The 25,706-nt window shown below is 44.5% G+C and overlaps 1 protein-coding gene across 1 annotated transcript; it reads left to right on the top strand.

Moving 5' to 3' along the window:
* Positions 1-6,869: 6,869 nt before the first annotated feature.
* Positions 6,870-25,463, top strand: SAP30 (Sin3A associated protein 30). Its single transcript, XM_075849658.1, has 4 exons — positions 6,870-7,250; positions 13,598-13,723; positions 21,572-21,670; positions 23,338-25,463. Exons 1-4 carry the CDS (start codon positions 7,014-7,016, stop codon positions 23,458-23,460), a joined length of 585 nt encoding a protein of 194 aa, XP_075705773.1. The 5' UTR covers positions 6,870-7,013; the 3' UTR covers positions 23,461-25,463.
* The last annotated feature ends 243 nt before the right edge of the window (positions 25,464-25,706 follow it).

Genomic DNA, 25,706 nt, shown 5'->3' with positions numbered 1-25,706 from the left:
GGCCGTGCATTGATTATCGTAACCTGAATAAGGTCACCGTAAGGAACCAGTACCCACTTCCTTTGATTCCGGATCTTTTTAATCAGGTTCAGGGAGCCCAATGGTTTTCTAAGTTCGATCTACGGGGGGCATATAACCTTATCCGCATCAAAGAGGGGGATGAGTGGAAAACTGCGTTCAACACACCCGAGGGTCATTTCGAATACCTGGTCATGCCCTTTGGGTTGTGTAATGCCCCTGCTGTCTTCCAGAATTTTATTAATGAAATCCTGAGAGATTACCTGGGTAATTTTCTTGTTGTGTACCTTGATGACATACTGGTGTTTTCCAAGGACTGGTCCTCCCACGTGGAGCATGTCAGGAAGGTGCTCCAGGTCCTTCGGGAGAATAATCTGTTTGCTAAGACTGAAAAATGTGTCTTTGGGGTACAGGAGATACAATTTTTAGGGCAAATCCTCACTCCTCATGAATTCCGCATGGACCCTGCCAAGGTTCAGGCTGTGGCGGAATGGGTCCAACCTGCCTCCCTTAAGGCGTTACAGTGTTTTTTAGGGTTCGCCAACTATTACAGGAGATTTATTGCCAACTTCTCGGTCGTCGCTAAGCCTCTTACGGACCTTACTCGCAAGGGTGCTGATGTCCTCCATTGGCCCCCCGAGGCCGTCCAGGCCTTTGAGACCCTCAAGAAGTGCTTTATCTCGGCCCCCGTGCTGATTCAGCCCAACCAAGAGGAGCCATTTATTGTGGAGGTTGACGCATCCGAGGTGGGAGTGGGGGCCGTCTTGTCCCAGGGTACCAGCTCCCTCACCCATCTCCGCCCCTGTGCTTACTTCTCTAGGAAGTTTTCGCCCACGGAGAGTAACTATGATATTGGCAACCACAAACTTCTAGCCATTAAATGGGCTTTTGAAGAGTGGCGGCACTTCCTGGAGGGGGCCAGACACCAGGTAACGGTCCTTACGGATCACAAGAATCTGGTTTTCCTAGAATCGGCCCGGAGGCTTAATCCTAGACAAGCTCGGTGGGCACTATTCTTTACCAGATTTAATTTCTTGGTTACCTATAGGGCTGGGTCCAAGAATATTAAGGCTGATGCCCTGTCACGTAGTTTCATGGCCAATCCTCCTTCCGAGAAAAATCCTGCTTGTATTTTACCCCCTGGTATAATCATTTCTGCCACGGATTCTGATTTAGCTTCTGATATCGCGGCTGATCAGGGTGCAGCTCCAGGGAACGTCCCTGGGGACAAACTGTTTGTTCCCCTGCAATACCGGCTAAGGGTACTCAGGGAAAACCATGACTCCGCTCTATCTGGTCATCCTGGCATCTTGGGCACCAAACACCTCATTACCAGAAACTATTGGTGGCCTGGGTTGCCTAAAGACGTTAGGGCTTACGTCGCCGCTTGTGAGGTTTGCGCTAGGTCCAAAACCCCTAGGTCCCGACCTGCGGGCCTACTACGTTCCTTGCCCATTCCCCAGAGACCTTGGACCCATATCTCCATGGATTTTATCACCGATTTGCCTCCATCTCAGGGCAAGTCGGTGGTGTGGGTGGTAGTAGACCGCTTCAGCAAGATGTGCCACTTTGTGCCCCTTAAGAAGCTACCTAACGCCAAGACGTTAGCTTCTTTGTTTGTGAAACACATCCTGCGTCTCCATGGGGCCCCAGTCAATATCGTTTCTGACAGAGGGGTACAATTTGTTTCCTTATTTTGGAGAGCCTTTTGTAAAAAGTTGGAGATTGATCTGTCCTTCTCCTCCGCCTTCCATCCCGAAACTAATGGCCAAACGGAGAGGACTAACCAGTCCCTGGAACAATATTTAAGGTGTTTCATCTCTGACTGTCAATTCGATTGGGTCTCATTCCTTCCCCTTGCTGAATTTTCCCTGAATAACCGGGTCAGTAACTCGTCAGGGGTCTCCCCGTTTTTCTGTAATTTCGGGTTTAACCCAAGGTTCTCCTCCGTTTCCCCTGGTTGTTCCAATAATCCTGAGGTAGAGGATGTTCATCGGGAACTGTGCACTGTCTGGGCCCAGGTTCAGAAGAACCTAGAGGCGTCCCAGAGCGCACAAAAGATTCAGGCGGATAGTAGACGTTCTGCTAACCCCCGGTTTGTCATCGGGGATTTGGTCTGGTTGTCGTCCAGGAACTTGCGCCTTAAGGTCCAGTCCAGGAAGTTTGCTACCCGATTTATTGGGCCTTATAAGATCATTGAAGTCCTCAACCCTGTATCCTTCCGTCTGGAGCTGCCCCCATCCTTTCGCATACATGACGTCTTCCATGCCTCCCTCCTTAAACGCTGCTCCCCGTCCTGGTCCCCCTCGAGGAAACCTCCTGTTCCCGTTCTCACCCCTGAGGGGGTGGAATTCGAGGTGGCCAAGATTATGGACAGTAGGATGGTCCAGGGCTCCCTCCAGTACCTGGTCCATTGGAGAGGGTACGGGCCGGAGGAGAGGACTTGGGTACCTGCCCGTGATGTTCACGCTGGGGTATTGATCAGGAGGTTCCACCTTCTCTTCCCTACTAAACCGGGTCCTCTTAGTAAGGGTCCGGTGGCCCCTCATAAAAGGGGGAGTACTGTTAGGGATCTGCCAGGTACTACGTCTAGGTATACTCCTGGGATTAATCAATCCACACCTGAGGCCAGACCTGTTCGACTGACACCCTCTCCCACCAACCAGGGTGGCAGGCTCAGGAGTGGGAGAGCCTATCGCGGCCTGGTCAGTCGGAGTTAGCTCCGCCCCCTGTCCTTTATTACCTGCTGTGTTCTCCTCCTCAGTGCTTGTAATTCTTTTGGATTCCTGGCCCCACTGCTGCTTGCTCCAGCCTGCTTCTGCCGTGCTTCTGCCTTGCTGCTGTTCTGCTTAACCTGCTTTGCTTTGCTTCCGGCTTGCTTCCTCCTCCGTGCTCACTTGGGTATACTCCACCTTATCCTGGTCCTGACTACTCATTCACCGCTCCGTTTCCTCGCGGTGTTCCGTGGGCTACTGCCCCTTCCCTTGCGTGTTCCCTGTTTGTTTTCCCGTGCATTTAGACAGCGTAGGGACCGCCGCCCAGTTGTACCCCGTCGCCTAGGGCGGGTCGTTGCAAGTAGGCAGGGACAGGGCGGTGGGTAGATTAGGGCTCACTTTCCCTTCACCTCCTTCCTGCCATTACAGACGTCAGGGCGGAATCCCCGGTCACAACCATCCCTGACACAGCTGTGACCGTTGATTTTGCTCCAGGAGAAGTCACCTGGAGCGGTCCCCTACAGTGGCACTACCTACAGGAAGGAGGGGTGCCATCTACAGGTGCGGGCATCTACGGGGGTGCTATGTACAACGGGCCTATGTGGTACCTACAGGGGGGGTTGTGTGGCACTACCTACAGGGGCCTAAGGCTCTTTTCACACGACAGGGTCCGAGTGTCGGCCAATAAATAAGTGCTGGCCATTTTGCATAGTTTCTGTTCCGGGCCGTGTTTCCGTTTTTAGCGGCCGATTTTGGCCCGTTTTGCATTTGTTTTTTGCCCTGTCCATTTAAAAAACTGATGAATTTCATTTGTAAATTGTACATTTGTAAATTTTTTGCCACACACTTCCCTCTGTACTCCATATATATGTCCATATATGGACAGTGAAGTCAGGGACTTCTCCTGGAGCGGAAACACCGGCCACAGCGCCGGGGATTTTGCTTCAGAAGTCCCTGACGTCACTGTGTCCATATATGGACAGTGAAGTCAGGGACTTCTCCTGGAGCAGAATCCCCGGCCACAGCTTCGGCAACACTGTGGACGGGGATTGGGGAATCCGCTTCTACAGGAAGCAAAAAAATACCCTCCTCCTCACATGCACTTCGCACTGTGAGGAGAAGAGAGTGAACAAGCGGCGGAAAGCTCGGCCGTCACTCAGATCACATCCGAGTGACAGCCGTGCTTTACACGGCCCCATAGACTTCTATGGGAGCCGTGCGGCCGGGAGAATGGCCCGAAAATAGGGCATGCACCATTTTTTGACGGTCCGGTTTACAGGGCCGTCAAAAAAACGGCTGTGTGAATAGCCCCATTTGGAGCCTATTGTTCCTACTGCGGCCGTGTAACAGCCGTTCAAAAAACGTCCGTCAGACGGCCAGGAATCCCTGTCGTGTGAATAGGGCCTAAGGCTCTATTCACACGACAGGGTCCGAGGGTCGGCCGATAAAAACGTCCGTTTTGGTCCGTTTTTCTCAGCCGTTTTGCATCCGTTCCGTTTCCCTTCTGGGCCGTGTTTCCGTTTTTAATGGACGATTTTGACCCGTTTTACATCAGTTTTTTTCGCTGTCCGTTTTAAAAACGGATGAATTTCAATTGTACTTTTTTTGCCACACACTTCCCTCTGTAGATAATGCCACAGCCCCCTTGTAGGTAGTGCCACACAGCCCCCTTGTAGGTAGTGCCACACAGCCCCTGTAGGTAGTGCTACACAGCCCCACTTGTAGATAGTGCCACACAGCCCCCCTGTAGGTAGTGCCACACAGCCCCATAGAGGGGTTCGGTTGGAGGTTTCCATTGGGTTAATCCTAAGGTTTCCGTTTGCCTTTCAGTTGCGAGATTAAGCCAACGAAAACCTCCGACCGAATCCCTCAACGGAAGGGCAACGCTGATGTGAACACAGCCTTAGACAGTTGCATTGTGTGCAGTATACTCCTATGAGCAGAATCACGTTTGTATATTTATGATCTGAACATACATATAACAACACGGCTGCTCTTTTCTTTTTCCTCTTTTGATAATTATGTAAATAATGGACATAAAAGACTTCAGGCGCCTGCTGTCTCTTATCTTGTGGTTCACATCTGGCAGCATGGGTGAACACTGCCTTGAGCTGACCGCAGTAAGAAATAGTATATTGAATAGTAAACTCTGTATACAATTCAAAGGGGTCTTCCTAGAATGCAAGTTTTTTTTAATGACAATTGTGCTATTTTCATGTGACCGCATCATCCAGTAGCTCTAGTGTTGTACAGCGCTACACCAATTAGTAACCAAAATCTAAGGCTCCATGCAAACGACCGGGCCTGTACTCACGGTCTGTGATTATCGGCACAGCTGGCTGCGGACAGTCATCCGCATTTGTGGACCATATTCCCATTATAAAGTATGGGAGAACGGTCCGTTAAACAAAAAAATAGAACATCTTATTTTTTACAGGTTTCTACGGCTCGGACACTTTCCCGTAAATATACGGGAAGGTATCTGTCAGCCATAGAAATGAATCGGTCCGTAATTACGGACAAAATCTATGGTCATGTTCATGGGGCCTTAGTGCGTGGCATCAGTACTACTACGAAATTAACCATGGTCGCACTGTTTATGCTCTTTGTACCCTCTCTCTGCTCTGGCTAATAGATGAGGGTCTCAAATGACCAACTTTAATTATATGAGTTTCGCACCAGAAACTTGATAGCATATTGATTAGATTAATAGGCCATGGCACCAGGAAAAGCATAGTGCCCCATTCAGCTTTTAATCATTTCAGCGCCACTTCCAACCAGGAGTTGTGTAGAAATTTCCACAAAGCCCCATGGATCTGTGTGTTGCAATTCATATCAAAGCATGTGGTTAATAGTTGTGCTGGAATGGGAAGAATGCTGAAGAGGGCGCTGTGCTTTCCTTAGCTCTATAGCACCTTGTTTTTCAGGTTGGACTTAGGCTGGGTTCACACGACCTATTTTCAGACGTAAACGAGGCGTATTATGCCTCGTTTTACGTCTGAAAATACGGCTACAATACGTCGGCAAACAACTGCCCATTAATTTGAATGGGTTTGCCGACGTACTGTGCAGACGACCTGTCATTTACGCGTCGTCGTTTGACAGCTGTTAAACGACGACGCGTAAAAATACAGCCTCGTCAAAAGAAGTGCAGGACACTTCTTTGGACGTTTTTGGAGCTGTTTTCTCATAGACTCCAATGAAAACAGCTCCAAAAAGGGACGTAAAAAACGGCGCGAAAACGGCGCAAAAAACGGCGCGAAAAACGTGAGTTGCTCAAAAAACTTCTGAAAATCAGGGGCTGTTTTCCCTTGAAAACAGCTCTGTATTTTCAGACGTTTTTGGTCACTACGTGTGCACATACCCTGAGGGTATATTCACACAGCTTATTTTCAACCATTTTTCGGGCCGTAAACGTCCCGAAAAACGGCTGAAAAATCGGAAGCAGAACGCCTACAAACATCTGCCCATTGATTTCAATGGGAAATACAGCGTTCTGTACCGACAGGCCGTTTTTTTACGCCTCATTTTCAAAAAAACGAGCGTAAAAAGACGCCCCGTAAAAAGAAGTGCATGTCACTTCTTGAGCCGTTTTTGATTGACTCAATAGAAAAACAGCTCCAAAAACGGCCGTAAAAAACACAGCGAAAAACATGAGTTGATTAAAAAATGGCTGAAAATCAGGAGCTGTTTTCCCTTGAAAACAGCTCCGTATTTCAGCCGTATTTTGTTAACCGTGTGAACATACCCTTATTGGTGAGAAAAGACTTTTAAATACTAGATTGATTTAGCAACAAAGTGGGCAAAAAATGCCCTGATCTGCCAGTTACTCCAATTCTGCTTTATTTTCCTAAAAGGCAGCAGGAAGAATCTTGGTATGTATGTAATGTATTGTTCCAAGAAAACAGAAGCTGCCTGCACCAGTGATCTGCCAGCACTCATTACTGCATTGAAGATACATTAATCGGATCTCATAGTGGTACATTTAACCCTTGCGCTGACAGCTCCCCCAGACTGTGCCTATGAGGACGCACTCCAGAGAGCCGGGCACAAGTTTGTTATTCAGCGTGTGCTGTGTTGCAGAGTTTGTAAGGGGAGTGAAGGCGGGAGGGGCTTATGTGAAGAGAGGGCGGAGCCTGTGTAACCTTGCAATGAATGTAATGCACTGAAGCCCAGACACTATAAACACACGCCAGGTACATAGTGAGCATATGTTGCCGCAGACCCGCGCTGCTGGATCTTATACCATCCGTTCTACGTGTGATCCGAGCCCTAGACAAGATGAACGGCTTCCCCTCTGAGGACTTAAGCCGGGTGAGTGGCGGAGAAGTGACGTCCCCTACAGCTGCTGCAGCCCCCCCAGTACCTTCAGTGGCTCTGGGTCCTCTAAACGGGCAACTATGCTGTCTACGGGACGAAGGCGAAAGGTGCACCCGCCCTGCGGGCAATGCCAGCTTCAGCAAGAGGATCCAGAAGAGCATTTCCCAGAAAAAAGTCAAGATCGACCTGGATAAAACAGTAAGTGCTGCTGGTTATGTACATTATGGAGTCAGCATGGCACGGGTGCCCATTGTGTGCCTGGTGCCCACGTTACTTGTCTAGCTCAGAGCCCTGTAGTGGCGGTGTTATTATTAGTGTGTAGTTTGGGATTAGTGCCGCTTTCATTTCTCAGCTGCAGAGGAGACATGAGGCCAGGGCCGGGGAGGAACAACAACAAACTAGTCCGCCGCAGTGCACGAGTACATACACTATTTACATACACTGCATACTACACACATACATATATACATGCATACTGCACATACACTACACAAACTGCATACATACATACATACACTACACAAACTGCACACATGCATACTACACAAACTGCACACATACATACATTGCACACTACACAAACTGCACACACACACACATACATACAGCACACATACTTCCAAACACTGCACACATACACAAACACTGCATACATACACTGCACACACATACACAAACACTGCATACATACATTCACACTATACACATACATACACATACATTCATTCACACTGCACACACGAACATGTATACACCACATACACATAAAACATGTGAATACTTACACCACATACATACAATACATGTATACTTACATCTAACACACATATATACAACGCATGAATACTTTTACACACGCATTTATGTACTACACACACACACACACACACTACACAAGAATACTTACACTATACATGGATGCTTACAGTACATGAAAACGTAACACACACACATATACACACACTATATGAATAATTACACTACATATATCTGCACACTATTTGTATACACACACTCATAGAATATATGAATACATAAACACTGGGTCACACAGCTGCTTCCTGTCACTGGAAACTTGTTGTGCACTGCAGTCCTGTGTGAGCGTAGCCCTCCTGTGTGAGCGTAGTCCTCCTGTGTGAGCGTAGTCCTCCTGTGTGAGCGTAGTCCTCCTGTGTGAGCGGAGTGTAGTGTAGCCCTATGTGAGTGTAGTGTAGCCCTATGTGAGTGCAGCCCTGTGTGAGCGCAGTCCTGTGTGGGTGAGTGCAGTTCCGTGTGAGCCGCGGTGTCGGGGCAGCCGGAGTGGTATCTCGCCCACAAGCTGTGGGTGCAGGATGTCCCCCTTTGGGAGCTGCAGTGCACTTATGTGTCAGTGTCCATATTACGTGGCGCTCTCCCTTCTGACAGGCGGTGTATTTAGTGGCGGGAGGGGGCACTGTACAGGGTGAGGCGGCATGTTGGCGGGGCTGGGGACGGACATTGCTTTTGTTCCTGCTGAATTCAATCACTGCAGTCGTGGATTACTCGTTTCTCTGGTGAACGGGGAGACGGGACTGGAATGAACAAGTGTTACCATACGGTGTAATATGGCGTGTCTCGCCCCCGTCCCCTCCTAAAGTCTGTCTCCCCTCCATTTGTTGTACAGGTGAATGCGGTAAATTGTTCCCTGTAAACAGCCATGTCAGGCTGGGGCTGTAGTGGGATTACTGACGGCAAGTCCAGACAATCCCTGCCCCCATTCCCTCCTGTCTGACACTAGACGTACAGATGAGTGACAATGGTGGATAGTGCAGTCTGCTGGTAAAGTGCAGGTCTGTGCTGTGTAATAATGTGTGCTGTCTGCAAACTACCGTGACCAGCAGGCGCCGCACAGCATCCTGGGATTTGTAGTCCTTTGTTAAGTGAAAGTTGGCTGTGAGAGCTGGAATTGGTTTTGTCTGTGTTGATTCCCTCCTCCAGAGCTCACACTATTCTCCATCGTGTATCTCCTGGCATAGATTACTGCTGGAGATGGAATATGTTCTGTTTGGCTCTATATTTATGGAAGTCTGGATATCGTGAACCGGGAAATAGATGCACTTTATGAATGCCACACAAACTGCAGATGCCACCAGTAATATATAAGAACTGCCCTAATATCTCACATGCCTGCTATTCCACTTCCACCTTTATAGACTATGTTCACACAGAGGAATTTTTGCCACAAAATTCTGCCTCCCATTCATTTTAAATGGCAGGTGGACGCTTCCTTTTCGTCCTGCCCGATCTTTGGGCGGATTCGCCCAAACCTCCCATTGAAGTAGGAAACTTCCTGCTGACGGTAGAAATAATTCTGCGGTGGATTTTACAGCATTCACCCATGAATCTGCCATGATGCCACCAGGCTTGGCTCTGTTCATAGTTCTGTTCTTTTAGGTTTCCACAACTTCACATTTGCATCTTTATTTCCATTGTCCGTTGACACCGCAAAACACCATCAGTGCCCGACGGACCCCTTTTGACTTTAATGGGTTCAGTCAGGGTGTCTGTGGTTTTTCCGGAAACAAAAGCGCAGCATGCTTCGCTATTTTTTTACAGTACTTTCGGACAGATCTGCGACGGAGGCCCCTAACAGCGCTTCTTTTTCAGATGTGAACCGGGCCTAATGGAGTAGTCTACTGAATTATTTACCTTTTATAAAAAGAAAAAACCTAAACCCTGTAGATCCATTATAATTGAATGGGCTACATTTCAAAACAGATCCAACATAGAGCCTGTCAAGAACGCAAACAATGATGCAGGTGTGAACAAAGACTTAGATGTTCTTAGGAAAACATGAGTGGGTGTTACTGCATCCGAACCCCTTTTAGAGCCCCTAATGCTTCATTGTAAAGGTGCCGTGTATGTGGTCAAGGGGCGTCCATGATTAGGATGCAGTGACTGCCATCATACACTGAGGAGATATATCAAAACTGGTGGAAAGCCGCGACTTGATGGGCAGCTACTCCATTTTTCTCCCCTATATTTATAATGCAACCTGTTCTCTTCATTCTGAGGCCTGAATTCTAAGGCTGGGTTCACACGAGCACATTAACGTCCGTAATGGACGGACGTATTTCGGCCGGAAGTCCCGGACCGAACTCAGTGCAGGGAGCCGGGCTCCTAGCATCATAGTTATGTACGATGCTAGGAGTCCCTGCCTCGTTGCCGGACAACTGTCCCATACTGTAATCATGTTTTCAGTAAGGGACAGTAGTTCCACGGAGAGGCAGGGACTCCTAGCGTCGTACATAACTATGATGCTAGGAGCCCGGCTCCCTGCAGTGTGTTCGGTCCGGGACTTCCGCCCGAAATACATCCGACCATTACGGACGTTAATGTGCTCGTGTGAACCCAGCCTAATAGGACAGCGGTACACATGATTGTTGGGGACTCATTGCAGGTTTTAGATGAAGAGTTTGAAGCCAGAGGTTTGTTTTTTTTTTTTGTTTACATGGCACATTTTTCTCAGTGATTTTAATAATTATTGCAAAGTTTTTGTAAAAAAGCACAAAAAAATGACTCCTGTAATGACACCCTTAGGGGGGATGCACACGAGCGTGATTTGGCAGCGTGTAGGGCGCGTGGTTTTCGCGCGGCACGCAATGCCCTATAGAAGTCTATGGGGCAGTACACACAGTCCGTGTATTTTGCGCAGCGTTTGTTCGCTGCGCAAAATACGCGACAGGTTCAATAACTTTGCGTATTTCACGCATCACGCACCCATTGAAGTCAATGGGTGCGTGAAAACCACGCATGTCGCACGGAAGCACTTCTGTGCGAACTGCGTGTTTGCGCAACAGCTGTCAAAAGGATGAATGGAAACAGAAAAGCACCACGTGCTTTTCTGTTTCCAAGCATCCAAACGGAGTGTCTTTGCGAGGAGCGAACCCCGACAACCGAGGCAAACTTCACCGGGTTCGGCCAAACTCGTTTTGGCCGAACCCGGCAAAAAAATTTCCGGTCCGCGACGTCGGGAGAGATTCACTGTGCATGGTGCTGAAAGAGTTAAACTGTTTCAGCACCATGGACAGTGACTTGCGATCCCAAAATACATGAACCTGTAAAAAAAACCGAAGTTCTAACTTACCGATTACTCCTGTCTCCTTCCTGCAGTCCGACCTCCCGGGATGACACTTCAGTTCAAGTGACAGCTCCAGCCAATCACAGGCTGCAGCCAATCACAGGCCAAGCACAGGCTGCAGCCAATCACAGGCTGCAGCGGTCACTTGGACTGCCGCGTCATCCAGGGAGGTGGGGCCCGATGTCAAGAGAGGCGCGTCACCAAGGACGCGTCACCAAGGCAACGGCCGGGAAGTTCTCGGTAAGTAGGAACTTTATCTTTTTTTTTTACAGGTTTTTCGCTGTTGTGTTCGGCATTCACTGTCGAGGGTGCTGAAAGAGTTAGCTCTTTCAGCACCTTGGACAGTGACGGGCGTCGACAAGCCTCATCTCTATGATGCCGGCTGCGCGAAAATCACGCAGCCGCGCATCAGACACGCATGACACACGCAGCTGTCAAATGGTTTTTGCGCTCGCAAAACGCCGCGTTGTTTGCGCGCGCAAAAACGCAACGCTCGTGTGAATCTGCCCTTAGTCTGTGTTCACATCTGCTTTAGAGGCTCCGTTAGGACCCTCTGTAAAAGATTCCTTATTTTCTTATGTGAAAAATAAGCCTCCCATGCAGCGCTATATTTTCCGTCAATACGAAAGACACCTTTGCGGCACCTGACATGCCCCATGATAAGTCAATGGGGTCTGTCGGGTGCCATTGGTGTTCTTATAAATGGAAGCCACAACGCTGATGTGAACAGTCTGACACAGAATTTCTTGGGTTTGTTGTGCAGCTGGCATTCATGATAATCCCTTTGTGTATATATAATGTGCTATTTATATAGGATGAAATAAATATTTTCACAGAGCATGATAAAGGTAAGGTCTCACGGGGCGGCATTGACCCGGAAACTGCACCAGCATGCTGTTTGCTGGGATTGTCAAATTGTAAATGGAGCTCCGATCCCAATAAAGGTTTATTAAAAATTCTGTTCACCACAAGGCCTATATGCTGAGGAAACAAGCACCCTAATGAATGTGCCGAGCGTATACAACTGTATGCAATACATCCCCCATAGACACCCATTGTAAATAAGTATACGTTGAGGGTTTTTCCGCGAGATCCCTTTGTACTGTAAAGTGTAGTCGACTACGCTTTTCAATGCAGTTAAGAAGAAAGGAAGCTCTTTTTGGCGTACGTCAGGCCAATAGAAGTCTATGGATATGTTTGACGGACGCTGTCATAATGGGGACTGTCACTCAATGCAAACCTGAAAACAGCTGGGATTGGGAAAAATTCCAACCCCAGCTGTTTAACCCTTTGATCGCCGCGGTCCATGACTGCCGCATGATCAAAAGCGACTCCCCTCCTCAATCGCGTCACCGGAAACCTGGTGACACGATCGAAGACTGGGGTAATCCCTCTGCAGTCAGCCCTGGGGTCCTGTCTATTCAGTCTGCCTGCTGTTAGGGCATAAGACAGGAGTATGCTAATACATTATAAGTAAAAAATAAAGTTGTGAATAAAGTTACCCCTTCATGGAATAAAAAAAAAAAAAAAATCCGAAAAGTCACTATTTTATATAAAATATATTTTATTGCCCATACATTACATATAAACAAAAAAACTACACATGTTCGGTATGTAAACGTCCGTAAAAAGGCCCCATTCACATCTCGTTTGTGTTATCCGCTGAGTGTAAATAAATGTTATAACCTACAAAGCAAATCTTTTGAACCCCTAAACAGCGCAGAAAAAGTATACAATTTCTCCCGCATAAAACAAGACCTCATATAGCCACGTCAATGAAAAATGTAAAAAGCTATGGCTGCTGAAAGGCAAAAACGGAAAACCTTTTCAGGCCTGGTCATTGAGGGGTTCATGGCAGATTTTAGGCACTGTTAACATCACACTATGGCTTCCCATTTGACGTTTGACCGTTATACAGTAGGATATATCATTCATAGGCTTCCATAGTTTTAAAAATATAAAGTTGATCAATCCATGTACATTTATTTATTTTTTTGCTGTATGGAAAAGCGGAGGCTACTACACTATTCCATACCTTTTTTGGTTTTTTTTTTGCGGTATACCGACATATATTTGAACGACGAAGGCCAAAAGGACAATGTTTCGGCCTTTGTCGGTTAATAGACTGCTATGAATACGCTTAGCATGTATTCTGGGAGCTTTTTTCGGCACGCCTGCTAAGCGCACTTCAGTAATGTGATGTGAACAGGGCCTTAGTTTGCGAAAGGATTCCATTGAAGGTAGAAGACAAATACTCCTAAGCTTTATCCTTCTGAGATCTGCTCCCATTTAAAGCTAAATGTGACCCCAGCCTGGTAAAATAAATAAACATCTTTCAAGCAAAACATGTAAATGATCCATTACTGAATGATGTTGATTTTCATTTTTGTGTGTCTTTTGTTTTACATTGTTTTTTAAATTTTTACCTTCTGTTTTCTTCACTTAGGCAAGACACCTTTATATTTGTGACTTGCACAAGAACCTAATTCAGAGTGTGAGAAACAGACGGAAAAGAAAGGGTAGTGATGATGACGATGGGGACTCCCCGGTTCACGACGCTGACACCCCAGAGGTATATTTTCTCATAAAAAGTGTATTTATTAAAATAGCAGGTTACTCTTTGTTCGCTTCAAGTCTGTTCCGTGTAGCTTGAAAGTTTAAAATGAGCGTGGTCTCTTTTTTAGATTTGATGACACTGCACCCTGCCCCTAATTTCTTTGGCTCTGAAGAATAGGCTCTGTCTGTCTTTTTTTAACCCCTTCCCGCTCCTTGACGTACTATTACGTCATGGCAGCTGTATCGTTCGCGCTCCATGCCGTAATAGTACGTCTCGGGAGTAACGGCCGTTTCGGCCGTCCTCCCGACACATACAGGAGCTGTGACGCTGCTGTCTTGTTCAGCAGCTGTCACAGCTCCTACAGCGGGGACCGATCGCTGTGTCCCCGCTGATTAACCCCTTAAAAGCCGCGTTCTATAGAGATCGCGGCTTTTTAGGGGTTAAGCTGCCATCGCCGGCCTGCTACGCGATAGCGGCCGGCGATGGTGACTATGGCAACCGGACACCAAACAATGGCGTCCGGCTATGCCATAGACGGAAGCCTAGTGGGTCCTGACAACGTCAGGACCCACTATGCTTGCTGTCAGTGAGTAGCTGACAGTTCTAATACACTGCACTACGCATGTAGTGCAGTGTATTAGAATAGCGATCAGGGCCTCCTGCCCTCAAGTCCCCTAGTGGGACAAAGTAATAAAGTAAAAAAAAAGTTAAAAAAAGATGTGTAAAAATAAGAAAATAAAAGTTTTAAAAGTAAAAGTCCCACTTTTTCCCTTATCAGTCCTTTATTATTAATAAAAATATATAAACAAACAAATAAACTATACATAATTGGTATCGCCGCGTCCGTAACGGCCTGAACTACAAAATTATTTTGTTATTTATCCCGCACGGTGAACGCCGTAAAAAAAAATATTAATAAACCGTACCACAATCACAATTGTTTGGTCACTTCACCTCCCAAAAAATGGAATAAAAAGAGATCAAAAAGTCGCATGTACCGAAAAATGGTACTGATCGAAACTACAGTTCATTACGCAAAAAATAAGTCCTCGCACGGCTTTATTGATTGAAAAATAAAAACGTTCTGGCTCTTGGAATAAGGTAACACAAAAAGTGAATGATTGTTTACAAAACATATTTTATTGTGCAAACGCCATAAGACATAAAAAAAAACTATAAACATCTGGTATCGCCGTGATCGTATCGCCCCGCAGAATAAAGTTAATATATCATTTATAGCGCACGGTGAACGCTGTAAAAAAAAAAGTATACAAAAACAATAGTAGAATTGCTGTTTATTAGTCACCACGCCACCTAAAAATGGAATAAAAACTGATCAAAAAGCCGCATGCACCCCAAGAAAACTACAATGGATTCCTCAAGGGGTCTAGTTTCCAAATTGGGGTCACTTTTGGGGGGTTTCCAATGTTTTGGCACCACAAGACCTCTTCAAACCGGACATGGTGCCTAATAAAAAAGAGGGCTCAAAATCCGCTAGGTGCTCCTTTGCTTCGGAGGCCGGTGCTTCAGTCCATTACCGCCCGAGGGCAACATGTGGGATATTTCTCTAAACTGCAGAATCTGGGCAATAAGTATTAATTTGTGTTTCTCTGATAAATCCTTTTGTGTTATAAAAAAAATGGTATAAAAAGAGTAAATTTCACCTCTACTTTGCTCTAAATTTCTGTGAAACACCTAAAGGGTTCATAAACTTTCTAAATGCTGTTGTGAATACTTTGAGGGGTCTAGTTTCTAAAATGGGGTGTTTGATAGGGGTTTCTAATATATGGGCCCCTCAAAGCAACTTCAGAAATGAACTGGAACCTAAAAAAATAAATAAATGAGGCAATACTTTGCTTCTTACATTATACTGATAATGAGCCGTGCCCACTCCGAGATGACCCCAGTTTTGACCGTTTGTATAAACGGAGACCCCTATTAGACCGTTCCAGTGCCCGGTTTTCCCAAGCATACACCCCCGAGAAGTGTTTTTCTATTGATGAGTCCCTGGTACATTTTAAAGGGAGGGTTCAATTCCGCCAGTACCTGCCAGGTAAGAGGGCAAGGTATGGCGTGAAGATGTATAAGCTATGTGAGAGTGCATCAGGGTATACCTACAGGTTTAGGATATATGAAGGAAAGGCCACCCCCAAACCAGACTGCATCCTGGACTACAATAGGTACATGGGAGGGATGGACTTGTCAAATCAAGTCCTGAAGCCCTACAGCGCCATGCGGTGTGGTATAAGAAGCTGGCCGGGCACATCATACAGATGGCTTTGTACAATGCGTATGTGCTACGTCGATGTGCAGGCCAGAGGGGAACTTTCCTGGAATTTCAAGATCTAATCTTTAGGGACCAGGAAGGGGGGGCACCCAGTACTTCTGGAAGCGAGGCCACACGCATCGTACCAGGGCAACACTTTCCAGGAGAAGGTCCCCAAACCGGTGGAAAGGGAAAGAGTCAAAAGAGGTGCAGAGTCTGCTATAAGAGGGGGATAAGGAAGAACACAATATACCAATGTGACACGTGTCCCGAAAAACCAGGGCTCTGTATAAAAGATTGTTTTAAAATGTATCATACATCCCTTGATTTTTAATTTACCCTGATGCACTCCGCACAGCTTACCCCCCTCATCTTTCCCTTCTGAGCCCTGCCGTATGCCCAGGCAGCTGATAACAGCCACATGTAGGGTATTGTCGTACCCAGGAGAACCCACATTACAATTTAAGGGGTGTATATCTCCGGTGGCGCATGCTGGGCACACTATATTGGACACTGAAATGGCATATACATATATAAAATTGCAAATCTCACACTGCACCATCTGCTGCGCATTATCTTTTACACAGTACCTGTGGGGTCAAAATGCTCACTACACCTCTAGATGAATGTCTTAAGGGGTGTAGTTTTTAAAATGGGGTCACTTCTCGGGGGTTTCAACTGTACTGGTACCTCAGGGGCTTCTGCACACATGACTTAGCACCAGAAAAGCTCCAGTAGGCCAAATGGTGGTCCTTTCCTTCTGAGCCCTCCCATGGCCCCAAAGGGCAGTTTATCACCACAAATGGGGTATTGCCGCACTAAGGACAAAATGGGGTATGTTGTTCCTTGTGAAAATAAGAAATTTTGATCAAAAATGACATCTTATTGGAAAAAATATCATTTTTTTCATTTCACAGCCCAATTCAAATAGGTGCTGTGAAAAAACTGTGCGGTCAAAATGATAACAAAAACCATAAATGAATTCCTTGAGGGGTGTAGTTTCCAAAATGGGGTCACTTCTGGTGGGTTTCCATTGCTTTGATACCTCTGGGGCTCTGCAAATGCAACATGGCACCCGAAAACCAATCCAGCAAAATCTGGACTCCAACAAACACATAGCGCTCCTTTCCGTCTGAGCCCTCCCATGGGCCCAAACGGCAGTTTATCACCACAAATGGGGTATTGCCGCACTAAGGACAAATTGGGCAACAAAATGGGGTATGTTGTTCCCTGTGAAAATAAGAAATTTTGATCAAAAATGACATCTTATTGGAAAAAATATAATTTTTTTCATTTCACAGCCCAATTCAAATAGGTGCTGTGAAAAACCTGTGCGGTCAAAATGATAACAAAAACCATAAATGAATTCCTTGAGGGGTGTAATTTCCAAAATGGGGTCACTTCTGGTGGGTTTCCATTGTTTTGATACCTCAACGCCTCTTCAAACCTGGCATGCTGCCTAAAATATATTCTAATAAAAAAGAGGCCTCAAAATGCACTAGGTGCTTCTTTGCTTCTAGGGCTTGTGTTTTAGTCCACGAGCGCAGTAGGGCCACATGTGGGACATTTCTAAAAACTGCAGAATCTGGACAATACATATTTAGTAGTGTTTCTCTGGTAAAACCTTCTCTGTTACTAAAAAAAAATTGAATAAAATTGAAATTCAGCAGAAAAAATGAAATTTGCAAATTTCATTTCCACTTTGCTTTAATTCCTGTGAAATGCCTGAAGGGTTAAAAAACTTTCTATATGCTGTTTTGAATACTTTGAGGGGTCTAGTTTTTAAAATGGGGTGTTTTATGGGGGTTTCTAATACATAGGCCCCTCAAATCCACTTCAGAACTGAACTGGCACCTTCAAAAAAAGGCTTTTGAAATTTTCTTAAGAATATGAGAAATTGCTGTTTATGTTCTAAACCTTGTAACGTCCAAGAAAAATAAAATAATGTTCAAAAAACGATGCCAATCTAAAGTAGACATATGGGAAATGTGAACTAGTAACTATTTTGGGTGGTATAACCGTCTGTTTTTCAAGCAGATGCATTTAAATTCTGAAAAATGCTATTTTTTGTAAATTTTCTCTAAATTTTGCAATTTTTCACAAATAAAGACTGAATATATCGACCAAATTTTACCACGAACATGAAGCCCAAAGTGTCACGAGAAAACAATCTCAGAATCGCTTGGATAGGTTTAAGCATTCCGACGTTATTACCACATAAAGTGAAATATGTCAGATTTGAAAAATGGGCTCTGAGCCTTAAGGCCAAAACAAGGCTGCGTCCTTAAGGGGTTAAAGACTCGAAGACTGAGATGAAAACGTCTTTCTTGTAAGAAAAGTCTTATATAGAGAGTATTTGATGACAACTTCTGAGGCACTGACTGTGTAATGTCCCCCAAGACATTTCTTGTGAGATAATGTGTTGTAACTGTATTTCATGACATTTTTGCAATTGTAGGTACTGTCACTTTAAAATAGGAAATGCAAAGTTACAATGCACTGTGTTACAGCCTATGCAGGAGTGTCTTATATGGGGAAGTTTCCAAAAGGTGGGAGGAGCTTAGGAGATAGAGGGGGAGGGGTCCAGTGGCAGTTAGTTTGTGATCAGTTGAGTTACCAGCAAAGTGGAGTGGCTTCTGGGTCCATTCATCTGGGATCCAGAGACAGGCTGCCTACAACATCAGGCCATAGAGGAGCTCACAGAAAGAAAGAGAGAACGGTTTGGAGAGAAGGAATGCTTAAAAGAGAAACTGAGCGTAACAAGAAGCCATTATTGGGATTTGGAATGCCGCCTCCATATATGTTGGTGAGTCTCATCCTTCATATATTAGCCCTGACTACCCATTAGAGGCAGAAGTAGCACAGGCCAGGAGCCATTACAGAGAAGCAGAGAATTGCAGAATTGGACAGATCTTGTATTGTCCCACTTACTATGGGGTCAGCTATGCCCTAGAATTGCCTAGGGTAGTATCAGAAGAGAAGCAGAGAGAGAGGGTCGCCCACTCCTGCGTATTGGAAGAGAAGCAGAGAGAGAGGGTCGCCCACTCCTGCATCTGGTGCTTTATTGTACTGAAAGGACTGCGTTTACTACAAGAAGTTGTGCCTCCATTTCATGTGGAAGATTGTAACTGCCATTTTGGAAACTTAAGTAAATGGTGCCGCAAGCTAGCCTGTTCAACTGCCACCTCCGCCTCCTGTCTTATTTTGCACTCATAACACCAAGGACACCCCCAAAACACCATCCGGACAGGAGCAGACACTGGGAGTGTCCCGGGGGATATTCAGAGACTACCATCCTCATTTACCCAGTGCAAACCCCCTCCTCACTAGCTGTGAGCGGCCCTGGGAGAAAGGGAAGGCCTGTTTTGCCATCGTGATCCACACCGAGAGCCAAGCCAATTTGTGGACCTGCCCCTTTCCCATCGCTCCACAGATCACCCGCTCGCACGCTACAGCTGTACAAAGAAAAGTCCAGAGAAGAAATTTTAACTGAGGAAACCTACACAGTTGAGTCACATTATTATGACCACCTCCAACTTTCGACGTCGGCAGCGCGTTGCCCATGAAGGAAATGATGTGTCGTGGGCTGGCTTGGTGTGTATATAAGGTGTGCGATAGACTGTCTGAATACATATCAATAGTTGTTGCCATGGGTAAAAGGGGCGATTTATCAGAGTTGCCAGAAGGGATGATTATTGGCTTTTGGGCCAAGGGTGTCCGTATTTCTCAAACAGTGCAGTTTGTTAACTGTTCGCGTGCTGCTGTGGTGAAAGTGTATCGTGAGTGGACAAAGGGCACCATTGGGAATAACCAATGTGGAAACTGGGGAGCACCACGTGACATTGATGTGAGAGGTGAACGTGGGCTTCAAAGGTGCGTGAGGGCCGAACGACACGCTACAGTGGAGCAGCTCACTGTGAAAATCAACCAGGGGGCTACCAGACGTGTGTCTAAAGCTGCGTATGGGGCTCCGAAGCGGGCGGATGATCACTGCTCTTTTAACAAAGTTGCATCGGAAAAAAGTCTTCAATTTGCACGGCAGTATCGGAATTGGACCACCAATGATTGGCAAAGGGTTGCCTTCTCCGATGAGTCACTTTTTCTGCTTCATCGAACGGATGGACGTTGGTGTATCAGTCAAGAAACAGCACAAACACCCTGCAACCATTGCTGGAAGAACACATGCTGGTGGCGGCAGCGTTATTCTCTGGGGAATTTTTTCATGATATTCTCTGGGCCCACTCATCTATGTGGAAGGAACTCGGAACCGATTTGGGTATGAATCCATTGCTGCAGATCACGTCCACCCATACATGCTGTTTGTCTTCCCGGGGGCAGATGGAATCTTCCAGCAAGACAATGCAACGTGTCACACAGCTAGAAATGTCCGGCAGTGGTTGGAAGAGCAGGACCAAGACTTCCACGTACTTCCCTGGTCCCCTAATTTGCCAGACTTGAACCCAATTGAGCATCTGTGGGACCACCTCTATCATCTTGTTCGCTCTATGGATCCTCCCCCACGCACCCTCCAGCAAATGTGGGAAGCACTGCGGTCAGCATGGCTCCAGATACCGGAGACCTCCTACCAGCACCTTATTGAGTCACTCCCAGCCCGTCTAGCTGCTGTCCGTGCTGCACACGGCGGCTACTCTCGATATTAGCTGGTGATCATAATAATGTGACTCGACCCTGTAGTTGGAAGTCATCAGCTAGCTATAGTCCATACCAATAAATCAACCAAAATTATCATTTTAAAAGTGCCCTTATGACTTCACCCATACTAAGTCAATGGCCGACTGCTCGTGTGATGCAAGGTATCTTTTATATGTTTCCTTTTATTCTGTATTTGGAATGATGTTTTCATAGAACCGATATTTGATGCTGTGGTAATTGGAAATATCGGAACGAGTAAAAAAATTCTTCATGTGTGTGGCCACATTTATGTTTACATACACTTACAAGAAGCTTGTAAAAAGGCTTCATCATTCCCTTCAATGCTGAGTTTACAATACCTGCTTACGTTATTTTTCTATGATAAATTAATTTATCCACCCATAACCTGGAAATATGGTAAGTTAATTATTGGTTGACGTCAAAAGGGAAAGCCATTTCTGTAATGCATGATCGTGTGTGTGGTCTCTCCATGACACAAAACAGAACTTGAAACTAAACTGGCCCAGTGATCGGTTGTATTTACAGCCACCCAAAGCTGGAGCTTTCACTGCCTCTCCGTGGGAATACTGTCCTGTACAGTATGGGACAGTAGTCTGGCGGGGAGGCAGTGAATCACCGCGTCATACATAACTATGATGCTAGGAGCCCGGCTCCCTGAACTATGATCGGTCCGGGAAATGCGTTCGACATGGTCGTGCACATGAGGCCTATATTAATAATAAATCGGCTTTCGTACGTGTGTCTAGAGTAAAGGAAACCAATTTTCTGTGCACTGTTTTGAAGGCCACTTTCAGCATTAACTTAGAAGATCGCATCTCAAGCAATAAAAACAATCATTGCAATAACCTTTGATTTTACTGAAGTTCTTTTTTGAGCTGATATCTTTCTGATTTTTAGTTGTTTTTTTTTCTTCACTTTTCTAGGTAGACCTCTTCCAGTTGCAAGTAAACACACTGAGAAGATATAAGAGACATTTCAAACTTCAAGCAAGGCCTGGTCTGAATAAAGCACAGCTTGTTGAAGTAAGTAAAATTATTGAGGGAGCCACATAATTATTATTGGTGTTTTTTTATGAGCATTTTAAAAGTGTTGTATATCCTTCTCTAATCCCTCACTGCTTTCAATCTTTTTTTTTTCTTGCTGTCAGTAAATGGAAACACTGAACTCACCGTTTACAAAGGCTGAAACGTGGTAGACTAAGGCCTAATTCACACGAGCGTAGTCCACGTCCGTGTTACGCGCGCGAAAATAAAGCACGTCACAAGGACGTGGACTACACTCGTGTGAATTAGGCCTTAGTCTGTACCACGTTTCAGCCTGATTGCCGTGATTTTCACGCACCCATTGACTTCAATGGGTGCGTGATGCGCAAAAAACGCACAAGTATAGGACATGCAGTAAGTTTCACGCAGTGGACACGCAAGTCAATGGGGCCATTCAGACATTCAGTGTTTTTCACGCAGCGTGTCCACTGCGTGAAACTTACTGCATGTCCTATACTTGTGCGTTTTTTGCGCATCACGCACCCATTGAAGTCAATGGGTGCGTGAAAATCACGGACAGCACACGGACGCAGATCCGTGTGCTGTGCATGATTCACGCAACAGTTGCTAAAGGAATTATTTTGAAAGAAAAACACCTTCAGTTTATTTTGCTGACGTGACAGACTGATGACATACGCGCGTAAAAAAAACGCAGGCACGCACCATACACTGATGTCACACGGGACTGCAATGCAGGAAAAACGCTGCGTTATTTACGCGTGCAAAACGGACACGTTCATGTGATTTAAGGCCCTAGTCTTGCTCCTTGATTGCAATAGATAGCCTACTAAAGTACAGGGTACCATCAATACCAAGACCATGGTTAAAGAGAGGCTCTGTCACTAGATTATCAAATCCCTATCTCCTATTGAATGTGATGGGCGCTGCAATGTAGATAACAGCAAAGTAGTTTTTTTTTTTTTTTTTTGAAAAACGATCATTTTTGCCCAAGTTATGAGCAATTTCATATTTATGCAAATTAGCTTTTCAATGGACAACTGGGCGTGTTTTCTCGTTTTACCAACTGGGCGTGTATTGTGTTTTTACCAACTGGGCGTGTTTACTGGTTTTACCAACTGGGCGTTGTGAATAGAAGACAAATCAGCATCATACACTTCTCATCGTTCCCACCCAGCTTCTTTCACTGCAGACACACAGCGTGACGTCACCCACAGGACCTTCAACCTTGTCGTCAGACAAAGAAGATACATCGGCTCCAGGATTTAATAATCTGGTGACAGAGCCTCTTTAAAGAAATTCTACCGTTTTTTAATTTTCCCTTTTATAACTAATGGGCTTAACATTTTTTTATTTTGCTGGTACACTGCAGATAATGTGTATGGTGCATCAAGTCAGTCAAGATGCAGGCCCAAGTAAACTGGCAACAAGAGCCCTGTGTTGTGGATTATCTTTGTGCAGTCTCCTATTATAATGTTATATTCTTATATTTAAATGCATTGATTAACATTATATATTTATTTACTATTTGCATCACACATTGTATTTTCTTTGACAAAATGTGAGAAATGTACCAAACTGTTCCTCATGTTGTTGAGTTAAATGCATCTAGTTGTCACACATTCCTACAAACACAAAGTCTTCATGGACACCTAATGTAAATCTTTGTTGATTTTGATCCTCCTTAGATCATTGGTGGTCATTTCAGAACGCTCCCTGTGAATGAAAAGGACACACTTACATATTTCATCTGCTCAGTCAAAAATGAAAAAAACAAATTGGATCACAAGTCTGATGGAGGTCTCCATTAGAGAAAACACATTTCTGTTTTATAGACATTTGCAGTTGCTGGAAATCTATACAAGCCTTGGAATAGAAGGACACTTGTAAATAAAGTTCAATGTTATTTTAGTGATTTCTGTGGAAATGGTATTTGATGTCACATCAGAGATTTGCCTTTGCTTCGGAAACCTAATCTAAAGGGATATTTACTTTATGCATGACATTGACTAGTATGATCTGACAAACTAATCATTTGACACAGCAATAATTCAGTACCCTTGTTCTATAACTGTGGCTCTTATTCATGTCTGATTTATATTTGAGAAATTATATCTATTAAATTAATATGGTTATGTTTTTTTTAAAATTAATATGACTAAAATTACTGATCATATATATTTTGCGTTCTTCAAGCACTGTTTTGTAATCCAATCCCAAAGATTTGTGTGGGGAGCCCAGTGAGGAGGGGTATTTTATATACACGTCCTCCATAAGAATCTATGAACATATCCGTTCATATAGACCAGACTCCTATAAATGGACATTGCCCACATTCTGTTTCTCTCCTCCAGCCTGGCTCAATAAGTTTGCACTCCACAAACATAGAGTTTATTAGACATTTATAGTAATATATTTGCTCTGTTATTTAAAGACAAGTTCCACCATCTCAACCATTTTTTTTTTAATGTTACAGTGCATCTAAAATAAAGCGACTTTGCAAATAGTCTTAATTAAAAATGTCCTATCGCTTTGTTTCTACAGCTCCTATTCGGACTTATGAGTCTCCATGGGAAAGGCTACAAACAAACCATGTGTAGTCTGATGCTGCAATAATACTCCCTTCCATCTGCCCACTACTGTTCATTACATACATTTGGTAGGTTAGCAAGAAGCAGGAAAGATAGAAGGGAGTATGACTGCTGGAACAGACTACAGAGGCTTTGTTTGTAGTCTGTAACCATGGAGACATTTGCAACATTTTACAATTTTTGATGCATTAGAACAATAAAAAATATGGTTTCGAAGGTGGACATAACTTTTAAAGCCCTTTTATATTTAACGTTTGTTAGGATATGACATACCAGGGATCACTTATTGAAATGTGTGTTAAGAAAAATGGTGATATTGCCCGTTGTAGTTAGATGTCTGCTTTATTTCCTAATCTGCACTTCAAACAATAGTAGGTACATTCTGATTGGTTTAAGCAGTGTCTCAAATCGTTTTTGCTCTACTTTTAATACTTTTCCTCGAATGTGATCTTCTACTTTGTATGTTGTTTAAAGGGGTTCTCCAGTCTATACGAAGGAAGATTATTAGAGTGAGCACATACAGGCTCCCACTTAGTAATATATGTATTGATATACGGTACCACATTAATTCAACACTGTACTATATGTGAGCTCACGTCACCAAACTTTGTTTGTCTTTAGAAAACCAATTTAACTGAAGAGTCATAAAAAAGGATAGTGCTGTGTACAGAGCAGCATAAACTGGACAGAACATTGTATATAAAGCAACCACATGCCCTGCTATTGTTTTGTTACGGAATTTAGCTGCACTTTCGGATTTATAAATTCCTAAAATTCTGTCAATCTGAATTCTATAAGTTAATTTATTTATCGAGAAGCACATAGTGGGCTAGTGTTTGTTAGTACACACACCTTTCCGAGTGCTTTATTTGCTACTAAGGACACATCCCATAAATGCTGTTGCTATATATGCTTCATTTCACCGTCTAGAGCAGATTGTTTTATTAAATGGAATCCCATGACTCATTCCAACAGGTAGAGCTTGACTAAATATGCTTTCAATAATTTAGTTACATTTCTTGTATAGCATGTATTATAGATTGCACTGATCCCTCCTATCATATTATAGCCTTTAGAAATTGCACTTTCCTTTTCTGGGGATTTTAGTCCTTTTGTTGGCTTGTACTGGTTAGTGTAAGTGGCTTAAATCTCTGGATCACCCTGAATGTATAATCTTGTGACCGCTTTAATAAAACATATAAATAAAGTACTACTGATGAATATTTCCTCGCTGTTATTGAAGATATTAAGGGCCTTTTTATATATTTTGAACATAATGAAGCACATCATATTTTGAGCAAAGTAGCTGTTTAGTATTTTTCCATTTAATTTTTTTTCTGCTGTGGATTAGGAATAACAGAATCAGATGTGCCTTTCTTGGACTTTTATATTTTTATGTATGATTATTTTCACATAATAAATTATGAGATTGCCTGATGGGATTTATCACTACAATTATATACCAT

This window comes from Rhinoderma darwinii, chromosome 1 (assembly GCF_050947455.1).
Source record: "Rhinoderma darwinii isolate aRhiDar2 chromosome 1, aRhiDar2.hap1, whole genome shotgun sequence".
NCBI classification, from domain to species: Eukaryota; Metazoa; Chordata; class Amphibia; order Anura; family Rhinodermatidae; genus Rhinoderma; species Rhinoderma darwinii.
Note: the sequence above shows the minus strand (reverse complement) of the source record. Positions and strands in the feature narration are given on the sequence as shown.

Bases quoted from the DNA above. Each gene is read 5' to 3' on its own strand.
- SAP30 (XM_075849658.1), top strand. From the start codon at position 7,014: ATGAACGGCTTCCCCTCTGAGGACTTAAGCCGGGTGAGTGGCGGAGAA. The intron at 7,251-13,597 runs GTAAGTGCTGCT...TTCTTCACTTAG, and splicing joins AGATCGACCTGGATAAAACA to GCAAGACACCTTTATATTTG. The intron at 13,724-21,571 runs GTATATTTTCTC...TCACTTTTCTAG, and splicing joins ACGACGCTGACACCCCAGAG to GTAGACCTCTTCCAGTTGCA.